Source organism: Elgaria multicarinata, chromosome 3, assembly GCF_023053635.1.
Source record: "Elgaria multicarinata webbii isolate HBS135686 ecotype San Diego chromosome 3, rElgMul1.1.pri, whole genome shotgun sequence".
Classification (NCBI taxonomy): Eukaryota; Metazoa; Chordata; class Lepidosauria; order Squamata; family Anguidae; genus Elgaria; species Elgaria multicarinata.
Window position 1 is genome coordinate 1,094,924 of NC_086173.1, and position 11,413 is coordinate 1,106,336.

Below are 11,413 nucleotides of genomic sequence, written 5' to 3' on the forward strand. Positions count from 1 at the left end.
AAACTTCTGTGGTGTTTGAGAGGGGCAGCAGAGTTCGGCAGTTTTTGCAGAATTCCTACAAAAGTAGCTGTCTGTATTCCAGTGCAGCAAAAAGGAAAAACTCTAGCAGTAGTTGACAGCTGGGGGAATCAAGCCCCCACTTGAACCTTAACTATTGGAAGAGTCAGGGAGTCTCTGGAGTTTTGTAGAAGAGGCATTTATCATGTACTCTACTCATGGATGTACACAGTTATTTTAGACAATGTTGTGACCCTCCAGTTTTGCTTCTGTGTTTAACCAGTAGTCTCAGAGAAGTTACTTCAGGACAGAGAAAATGTGCCATTTTATTGTGAAAGTGAGATAAAGCACAACGTCCTCTTTGGTATTTGCACTATCCCACAGTGCCACTTAAAGGTTATATAGCAAAAAAACAGGAAAGGAAATTCTCCTCGTGTCATGCTTGGATTTCAGTTCTGTGACAAAACCGAAAGTAGATACAGCAGATTAACAGCCTCATGTAGAAAAGCTCTCTATGATTGACCAATAATAATAATAATAATAATAATAATAATAATAATAATAATAATAATAATATAATCCTAAAAACTGCAACTGAAGCACATATAAGCCACTTCTTCCTTCTCCCTTTGGGCACAATTGACTGAGATGTTCTCCAGAGCAAGCCAACTGCAATGAATGGGTTGCAACAAGAGCAAGCTGCCTTCCACAGCTGCCTTTATGCGCATGCGTGCGCGCACACGCACACACACGGTCATTAATATTCCTTTTTTACAGGTGTAACAGGAAAAGTCTGAGAGATGGTCCCGGTATAATAAGCTAATTCTGACCTGCCAAAATAAAGCCTAGAATAGCCTTCTGGGATGAGCAATGAAACTTAGCATACCCTCAATTCGCAGTAGGCCTCACTGCAAAATTGCAGAGACTTCCTGTGCGTCAAGCAGTCAAGGGCATCCAGCGATCTTGAGACATCCCTAGATTGCACTAATCCTTGCCTCACATTCTGTTCCCAGTCAGGACCCAGAATTTGCAAGAATTGGGTCGGTTCTAGGTCAGGTGTGGAAATTACTCTGTCCTAACCACATTTGTAATTTCAACCCAAATTCATTGTGTTGGATTTTGGCACCACTTGCAGCCAATCTACTCAACCTCACTTCAAGTAGCACATCTATTACAAACCAGGCTAGAAAAATCCCAGGCTATCAATGAAGAATTTCAGTCGTAAGAACAGGAAACATTATTCTGGGCCTGATTAGAAAAGCCACTAACATCTGTCACACAGTTATTGGCCCAAGTCTTTGTTTTTCTTCTGTGAAGGTGAACCCATTAGCATGCAACTCTCCAATGACAGTAAAAAATATTGTAAGGCGAAGGAATTGTGCATCATGGAATATCTTTTAGGGTTTTAGTGATAGGTGGGTCTAGAAGAGAAGATGCATACGAACACTGGAAACATCTGTGTAAGTCTCTGCTCTTGGATCTTTGTTTCTTGGTGAAATTCCACTTTACTACAAACATTTAGGTAGCATTTAGTGCATGTAATGTGTCTCTTGCACTATACAAGTCTGGGAAATATGGTATTAGAAAACAGAATTAGCTACCAAAATGAGAACAGTCTGATTACTTCCCAGCATATCAATGTACATTTCTGAGTCTCTCTGTGGACATCAACCTTTGCAGCACTTGCTGAGGTTTGGCTCAGGCGCCTTTGTGGCTTCATGGGCAATTTGCTTGTGAATCTTTTCCCGCATCCATTTTCTGTTTCTCCTCTGGCACCGGCTCCAAATCTGGGCCTCTTTCCCCACTTCGAGCCACTGTGAATCTACTCATGTGTACAGCCTCCTCATAAATGGGGGGTGTCTCCATTCCGGCAGGGTGATGCATTGCTGGCACAGCACTGTGGGAGTGAGCTACGGCTAGTATTCTCCTGGCAGCTGGGCCAAACACGGAATGGAGGGCTGAAAGAGAAGGGAGTAGATGTGTTTAGGCTACTTTCAGAACCACAAATGCCAGTAATGATGGAGATTAAGAATAATCTTTGTGCTCTGATTGATGGATTGATGGATTCTGGCATTTAAAAAAAAAACCAGCAGAATTGTGCAAGGTTTTCACAAGGTTATGTAGAAAGTACCCTGACAAATGTGCTTGTAATATGCAAAGACAAACCACAATAGCAAACAAAACCCACCTCAAAAGATTAAGTAATGCTTGTCTAAGTTAAAGGAATAAACAAATACTTTCACAAGTGTTCTAAACGGTTGTAAGGTTTTGGGAAGGAGTTCCTGAACTGCAGCATCACAGCTTAGAGTGACTTCGGATGTTACACCTTACAAGGGAACAGGAAGTATGAGTGACTAGCAATTCTTGTTTTTATTTTTCTGGAGAGGTGCCTTGTTGTGGTAAGATGAATACAGTCTCTATACATCTGGAGCTCATTTATCTTTCCCCAAGGGAGGAGCATAACTCCCTCCCCCATTAGAAAACAGGAAGTGAAAGTCACACTTCCTTTTCCCATGATGAAAAATCCAAAGCCACCGTAAGGAACTCCTGCATCATGCTATTGCTGCTTTTGCCTCCAGGGCAGATGGGAATTAGAGTAGGGCCTCTCCAATAGATCTTAATTGGTAGAGTGGAGATTCATATGGGGAAGTTGTTCCCTAAGATATGCTAGGCCATAGCTATATCCTTAGAACAGAATTCTGGTTGGGAACTTCCTCAATTGATCCAGCAAAGTTCCAGGGATGTTCACAGCTCTCTGATTCTTTGGGGCTAACATTGTCACTCTACTCACAAGTAATGGTGCTTTGAAGGGTGCTGTCATGATCAAATGCGATGACTGTGACCTCATATGGCTGGGGGCTCATGTCATCCCCTGCTGGATGGCAGTTAAGGCAACAGCACCTCACGCAAACAGAGACAAGACCACAGAGGAGGAGGAGCCCGCCAATCGCAACCACGAGCCTAGAAGTGAAGAAGGAGGGTCAGCGTCAACGCCATTTATTTGTGTGCTGTGAAGAAACCCTAAGAGGTGATTATCATAAAGAAATAAGCCTAGAGACTTCTACAAACTCCGGTTGCTGGCCCAGCTACACCCCTGTCTAGACAGGGATAACCTGGCTTCAGTTGTCCATGCTCTGGTAACCTCCAAGTTAGATTACTGCAATGCACTCTACGTAGGGCTGCCTTTGAAGATGGTTCGGAAGCTGCAGCTCGTGCAAAATGCAGCGGCCAGATTGATTTCGGGAACCGGAAGGTTTGACCATATAACACCTGCTCTGGTCCACTTGCACTGGCTGCCTGTATGTTTCCGAGCCCAATTCAAGGTGCTGGTTTTGACCTATAAAGCCTTACACGGCTTGGGACCACAATACCTGACGGAACGCCTCTCCCGACGTGAATATACCCGGTCACTACGTTCAGCATCTAAGGTCCTCCTCCGGGTGCCTACTCCGAGAGAGGCTCGGAGTGTGGCAACGAGGGATAGGGCCTTTTCGGTGGTGGCCCCCAGACTGTGGAATGATCTCCCTGACGAGGCTCGCCTGGCACCAACGCTGCTATCTTTCCGGCGCCAGGTTAAGACTTTCCTCTTTGCCCAGGCATATGGCGGCACATCTTAATCACCCACATGTTCAGTTTTTAATTGGTTTTTAATGATTTATGTGTGTATGTTCTGTGTTTTAGAGTTTAAAATTTTGTATACTTGTTTTTATCTCAATTTTAGAATTTCTGTAAACCGCCCAGAGAGCCCTGGCTATGGGAGCGGTATATAAGTGTAATAAATAAATAAATAAATAAATATAGAGACTCACAGATTTCCCCATTCCATCCTTTTATTGGACTGAGAGTTCTAGTTTAGCTACTTCTGTATATTGGAAATGGCTACACAAACCAGATGTCTTCAATCTCGACAGCTATTTTTTATAATTCACAGAAACAGAGAGCCACCTTCTTTGAGGAGCATGAACAACTCAAAAGTTGCCCCTGGTAAATGGTACAGTTACAGAAATCCAGGTTTGTCCCACTGCCTCAGGAAATTACACAGGCCAAAGCATTCCTACCGACTTCTGCCCAAAGTGAAAGCCTTCTCTTCTAAGCCTCTCACATGGCCTGCTAACACTGGGCCTTCTGGGCTGGCCTCTCAAAGAAGCAGTACACAACTGCTACACATCTAAAATTAACTCCAGAATTAGGGCTTTTGGTTCCTTCCATTTATTTCTGCTTTTAGTTCCTTCAATTTCTTCCCATCCTCGCCCATATTACCGATTCACATTGATAAAACTGCAAAAAGCAGTCTTGATGTTATTGTACATATAATTGCATCAAGGTTCTTTTTGTGCAGTTTAATCAATGCACATATACACATTGATAATCTAGAAGAGAAAAGATACAAAGGAATTTCTGGGCACCACACTTCCAGAAGGATGCAGACAAGCTGGAAACAAAGCCCTATGAGGAGAGACTGAAAGAACTTGGCATGTTTAGTCTGGAAAAGAGAAGAGAAGGCTGAGGGGAGACATGAGAGCACTCTTCAAGTACTTGAAAGGTTGTCACACAGAGGAGGGCCAGGATCTCTTCTCGATCCTCCCAGAGTGCAGGACACAGAATAACGGGCTCAAGTTAAAGGAAGCCAGATTCCGGCTGGACATCAGGAAAAACTTCCTTCTATGATTCTACGAATTGAAAATTGCAGGAAACTGAGCAAGTGCAGTTCTCTGTACAAAATTTGGAAATGCACACACATGCACTCCTAATGTATCGGATTCACTTTAGAAACATGCATAGGTTACAATTTCAGACATGTTTGGATAAGTAACTGGCAATTGAGCAAGTTAATTTTTGTGAACCGTCCAGAGAGCTTCGGCTATTGGGCGGTATAAAAATGTAATAAATAAATAAATTAATTAATTAATAAAATAAGTTCCCACCGTTAAGCTAGTTCACCCTTAGCCCCAACTAGAAACTTGTATGGGTGATGGAGCGGTGGAGGAGAGAGGCTTCGCCTCCTTCCCCAAGGATCTGACGTGAAATTTCAGAGTTATAGCCTCCTTCTCAGAGTCTCCAGGGAAAATCAAATCAAATCTCAGGGTACAGGACACAACCAAGAGAGCAAGTTATTTGCGCTTGGGTTGAGAGGTTTTGCATTTTCTCTGCCCCCCCCCCCCTTCACCCTGCCTTTCAGGCCCAATTCCTGAGGCACCAAGCACAACCAAGCTCTTTCCCTAACCCGCCCTGTGCCATTCTCTGCCCCCACCAGGAGTTGCTAGGCTTGAGCTCCCACACTTGAGCTCCCAGGCTCTCCTCCCTGCACCTGTGGGGCTGTGCCTGGTAAGATTACATCACACCATTGCATATGTATAACACATACGATTGCAAAATCAGAAGTACAGACCTACTGCCTGTGCCATAAGTCTCATAACATGTGCAGTTGGGGCATGGTCATGTAGCAAGGGCTGGCGGACTTCAAGCTTGTGGGATTTATTTTGGGTTTCACTAGTACCCCGAGGTCTGCCTTCCAAAATAGCATCTGGGAGGGGAGAGCCATGCACAGATAGAGCAATTCACTGGGTGTTTACTCGGGCGCAATCGACAGCAGTGATTTAGTGCAGAGGGAGAGCACGTGCCACATCAGGGTCATTCGCGACACATAACACTGTGTTGTTTGACCCATGAAAGCGGGTTTTTTTGGTAATAATAATAATAATACTTTATTTATTACTAGGGTGACCGTATTTGGGAAACCAAAAAAGAGGACACCGTGTGTGTGTGTGGGGAAGCAGCTTTCTGAGTCCTGCAGAAAGTACGTTATTCCCCCGCCACCTTAAAGAACCCGATTGGAGCGGAGGAGGGGAAAGGATTTCATTCTGCACCACCACCATCCACTCCAATTGGGGCCTTTTCTATAATGTCCACCAATGACCCACTTTCCCCTTGAAGACCTCAATTGGAGCTCGGGGTGGGGGAATGATGTGCCTCAAGAAAGCATGTCATTCCCTCCTGCCATGCTAATGTCAGCCTTAAAGAGGAAGGTGTGTCACTCCAGGACATTATTGAAAATTATAGAAAATCCCCCCTGACACCATGGAAAGAACAAAAACCAGGACAAATCCGGGGAAATCCTGGCAGTTGGTCACCCTATTTATTACCTGCCTCTCCCTTTGGATCGAGGCGGGATACAACATTAGAACAGGAATCAATACATCTTAAAAAATCATGATTTAACATTGATCTGGATAGGCCTGCCGGAAAAGTCTAGTCTTTAAAGCTGCCTTAAAATCACACAGAGAGTTAATTTGACAAATCTCCTCCGGCAGGCCATTCCGCAATCTGGAGTGTGCACTCTGCTTTTCTTGCTTAGTTTGTTCCTGACAGACCAAAGCGATTTCATGAAAATGCGGATATAAGCAGAAAGCGCTTCTTTCTGCTTATATCCGCATTTTTATCCTGGTTTTATCTTGGTTGTGCTTTTTTATACTGTATTTTGTATTTGTGTTTTTAACCTGTTGGTTGTTTAATTATGGTTTTAATTTTTGTGACCCGCCCAGAGAGCTTTGGCTATTGGGCGGTATAAAAATGTAATAAATAAATAATAAAAATAAATTATGCAGTTTCCATGTAGATTGGACCTTGGAAGCAAAACCCGAGCAAGTGAATTTCAGATTACAGCCTAGAAAGTAAGAAACACTGAACCAATGTTCATCCAGAAAAATATTTCCAATAACGAAACTGAGCTTCCATACGTCTCATATAAAAATCCAACCTGTTTTCCCCCAAAATATTTTTTGTTTTTGTTTCAGCAATTTAATTTTTGGATGGTTGTGGAAAGGATTAAAAAAAAAAGTTGTGTGAACCCTGGAGAACACTGACATAATTCATCAATAGAAACAACACAAATGACACAGTTATTTGTACAGGATGTGTTTCCCTAAACTTACCAGATGTACCAGAGATGGACCCAGTTTGTGTTTGAGCAGCTTCAGGGGGAAGAAAGGGTTCAAGAAAATATTAATGTCATTGAAATAAAGGGTTAGTTTGCAAATAGTTCTCACTTCACTTTGTTACTCTAGGCTTAATAACTGGCACCTGGATGTATGAAATAACTCCATTGAAAAACATTTGGCATTTGAAGGGCTCTGAAGAGAGATGAAAGTTCTACCAATGGTGCTATTTTGTTTATTTCCTAAGTTCCTACCATACTTTTCAGCAAAATTATAAACAACAAACAGGATCTCTTAAAATAAAATCCATCATGGTAGGTAACACAGCCTTCCCCAACCCTCCAGATGTATTGTACTACAACTCCCATCATTCCCAGCCAGTGTGAGCCATGGCAGTCTAACACATCCAACACATCTGGATCAATCTAGAGATGTGAGGGCCCAGGAAAAAAACCTGGAAAAATTCGTGGGGAAACCCAGTTTTCCCTGTTTTCCCTGAAGTCTTTTGGGGTGGGTTTCCAAAAAATTGGGAAAATGGGAAAAATGAAGAAAAAAACAGATTATGAAATGTTTTATTTTACCATAATGGATAAAATGTTTAAGACAAGATGTTCAGATATTACTTCTCCAAATGTTTTCTAAAAACTATGTACAGTATCAGATTATTACAGTTTCTGTATGCATTGAGAACAAGCAAGTCCTAGGTTGCAAACTGAGCCTACAACACTCAAATGCAAGAGTTTTAGTTTTTGTGAACCGCCCAGGGAGCTTCAGCTGTTGGGCAGTATAAAAATGCAATAAATAAAATGAATAAATAAGATGAATTTCTGCCTCCATGGGGCACTAACATTGAAGCAGAGACTGAAACTGATAGAGATAGCTATAGCTCAGGAAATGAGTCTGATTAAATTTCATGCATATTCATTGAATCATCAACTTAACAAGTCTTCCAGAATTTAAGAAAGCCATAAAGACTGATCTCTTCCGGCAGGCCTACCCAGTTGAATTTTACGATGCCTTTTTTTAATGGTGTGCTGCTCTTAATGATGCACTGGTTTTAAACATTTGAATTAGTTGTATGTATTTTATAGTGTTTTTGTTTGTATTGTACCCCGCCTCGATCCAGAGGGAGAGAACTACAAGTTCAACCACAGCTTTTAAAGCTCAACTAAAAACTTTTCTTTTTCCTAAAGCTTTTAAAACTTGATGTTGTGCAGACTTCTACTGTTACTTTCTACTGTTAGTTTTTCCCTACCCTGTGCCTGCTTACCCTACCCTGTACCTGTTTGCATTCTCTTCCCCTCCTTATTGTTTTACTATGATTTTATTAGATTGTAAGCCTATGCGGCAGGGTCTTGCTATTTACTGTTTTACTCTGTACAGCACCATGTACATTGATGGTGCTATATAAATAAATAAATAAATAAATAAATAATAATAATAATAATAATAATAATAATAATAGAGAGGCGGGTAACAAATAAATAAATATATTATTATGATTATTATGATTATTATGATTATTATGATTATTATGATTATCTTGGTCCTTTTTTCCCTCAGTTCTTTTTATGGGAAGGCTGCTTTATGTCTGCTTGACACTGTGGAGGACAAGCGGAGACATAAATATTTTTCTTTGTTAGTAATGTTGATGGCTTCTTCTTCTTCTTCTTCTTCTTCTTCTTCTTCTTCTTCTGTTGTTGTTTTTAATTGTTTTTTGCCTGCTCCTCATAAACTGGCAAAACCAAAGAGGTTCCCTACAGTTCAGGAGCTTGTAGCTCCATTTGTTACAAAAATTTTAAAAGTAAATTCAATTTGTAATAATTGTTTGACTACACTGTACTTTTAATATACCAATTGTGATCATTTTATACCAAACCACCTTGTACATAATTACATTTTATGTTCCTAAAGTACAAAGTGACTTTCAATCTGTAAAAAGTGCTACTATTGCATTTTTTGCAATCCCCCCCCCCCAGTTCATTTTTTTCTGTGGGGGAAACGGCCCCCATGGCTTCAAAATTTCTGGAAATTTTTACATCTCTAGATGAATCTAGGCTGTTGAAGCCTGCTGTAACATAAATGTTAGGGTTCATTCAAGTCGTCATGATACTGCAGCCATCAAGCCCAGACATGATCAGCCCAAAGGAAATAAAAACAGGCCAAACTTTGATGGAGATTTTGAAAATGGGATGATTTTCCTACTCCAAATTAATGGAAAAAGCAGTTCCCTTTCATAAGATCATTTTACATAGTGAGAGTCATCACACAGGGAAAATCATGTCCGCCCACGTGCTTGGCCCTCATTACTTCCTCTTTCGAAAGAGGAAGTAAATAATGTGCACGTGGCCCATTCAGTGGGTTTTTTTTTTATCTCGCTGCTTCTCCTGCACACAGCAGGAGATAGCGGCAACTTCCACGTTTAAAAATAAGTCGGTCTTAATGGGGTATTTTTTATTCATGCGAAGAAGGCCAGAAGGGCAGGGCAGACGACATCGTGAGGGGGATCTGCAAAAATCTGTGAGTGCCCAGAAACGAGCGTGCAATAAAATGCTCGTCTGATGGAGCTCAGTATATGTTTTTAAAAAACAGGAAGGAATGTTTCCCCAAATCCAGTCTGAAGGTTTTTCTTCCTTTAATCCCATTCCCCTCACTAGGGTCTTCTCCTCCTCGCCTTATAAACTGTTAAACATATATATTAATTTACATCCCTTCTGTATAGGAAGACCTCTGAGGTATGAAAACCCCAGGGAAATGTTTGCAACTATCAAATGTTAGCCCCCCTCTGCTCCCCTGTAATCTCGACACTGGGAAATATTCAGGATCACAACACCAAACTCTGCAGTAGCATTTCTTTCTCCTGCATCCAACTTTCTGCACCTCCCTCTCCTGACCTATGCAACTCTAGAAGTTTCTGTCCTGGCTCCAGACTATATCATGAGGAATTCCCTGCAATCCCACCCCCACCCCCATTCCCCCAAAATATGCTCCATATGCATAAATGGGAGAGCAGTTTTCTACTGATTTCTTGATGGTGGTGGGGAGAAATGTCACCAAAATTTCCAAGGATGTGGAATAAATATCTTATTTAACCTTGGCTGTGGAGGGTTATCTATATATTTTTCTTGCTTTTAAAACTTCTTCTCTCTTTTTCTTTTTACAGTGGCACAAGGCTCTCTCCACAGGTTCTCAGCAGCTGCACTTCCCAGGTTGCCTTGTGAACGGTGGGATGCAACAGGATGTCACTCCCAGGACATTCCAAGAAGGGCAGCTGTCGTGAAGCTGTGGCGAGAGTCTCATTTCACTGTGAGCAATGCAGGACCTCTCTTTTTAAAAAAGTTAAAAAAAAACAAGAGAAAATAGAAAGTTCTCGGCTATCTTGTAAGGTTAAAGAATGAAAGTGACAACCGCAACCACCGAAAATTTCTTCCCCTCATGATCCTTTGGGGTGGGAGTAATTTCATCCCCAGGCACCCAACAAATAGTTGAAAAAGAAAATTTGGGCCCAGGCCAAAATTCCCAGCATTCCTTTGTCCATCCACGAAATAACATGCATCTTCTCTCCCCAAATCCTCATCATTCCACAATGAGGCAAATTTTCATTCACATCTGTGACATTTTATTGGCTTATAAGAAGCAGTTAATTCTGTGTTTATACTCACTGGGCTGTGTTTGTACAACTCTCCTGCAGTTTTACCTGCGGAATCTTCAAAGAGAAAAAACATCAAAGACACTGATTTCATTCCTTCATCCATCTCAATTTTACCTTTCCCCTAATGCCTATAACATTAACCACTGTCACCCACACCCACATCGTCTAGTCGGACATTTGAATCTCCTCTCTCCTCTCTCCTTTGCACAACTGAGATACGCTTCCTACGTTCTCTTTTACAAATCGATCCCAAACCGTCTTCCTGTTCTCCCACTGGCTCCCCACTACTCTGCTTTCACTTCTGTCTGGTCTGCAAGGGGGATCCAAGGTAGCTTACCTGAGATAGACATGTCAAAGCAGAGACGGTCACAACACGGATACACCTTCCCATCAGTAGATGTGTTAATTCTTCTCTTTTCTAGAGCTGGGACCTCCTTCCTAACTCACATTCGTCATTCATGGTCTTCAAGACAGGATAGGGGACAAATGAACTGTCTTGGAGCGTCCATGGCTCACAACTTCTCTCCACTCTTATCTTTTTCCTATCATACCAACTTTATTAATTTCTCAGATGTTCTCTCCTCTTTTGTTTCTGAAAGTGTTCCATCAATCTCTTTCCCTTATATACAGATGTGCACAGATGCATGCACATTGTCCACACACTTTTTCAATGTCTGCTCCTCTCTCTCTCTCTCAGCATCTCAGTGGGTAAAGTCACTGAAGCCAGAGGGAGAGTGCAGCCCCCTTGCTCCTGCCTCTTTTGAGTGGTGTTACTTCTCTCCCCGCCCTCTCTCCCAGAGAGTCTAGTTCAGCTTGAAGGTCGCAGCGT

At 41.9% G+C, this 11,413-nt stretch overlaps 1 protein-coding gene across 1 annotated transcript; it reads right to left on the reverse strand.

The window, feature by feature from the left end:
- Positions 1-1,713: 1,713 nt before the first annotated feature.
- On the reverse strand, positions 1,714-10,975 carry TMEM52B (transmembrane protein 52B). The gene is made up of 5 exons (XM_063123616.1): positions 10,922-10,975; positions 10,595-10,638; positions 6,930-6,968; positions 2,789-2,958; positions 1,714-1,955 (listed from the first exon to the last, which is right to left on the reverse strand). Exons 1-5 carry the CDS (start codon positions 10,973-10,975, stop codon positions 1,714-1,716), a joined length of 549 nt encoding a protein of 182 aa, XP_062979686.1.
- Between the last annotated feature and the right edge of the window lie 438 nt (positions 10,976-11,413).

Excerpts from the sequence above, each read along its gene's own strand:
- TMEM52B (XM_063123616.1), bottom strand. The coding sequence starts at position 10,975 with ATGGGAAGGTGTATCCGTGTTGTGACCGTCTCTGCTTTGACATGTCTA. Across the intron at positions 2,959-6,929 it reads GTCCATCTCTGGTACATCTG|GCTCGTGGTTGCGATTGGCG; the intron begins GTAAGTTTAGGG and ends CTTCACTTCTAG. Across the intron at positions 1,956-2,788 it reads CCTTCAAAGCACCATTACTT|CCCTCCATTCCGTGTTTGGC; the intron begins GTGAGTAGAGTG and ends CTTCTCTTTCAG.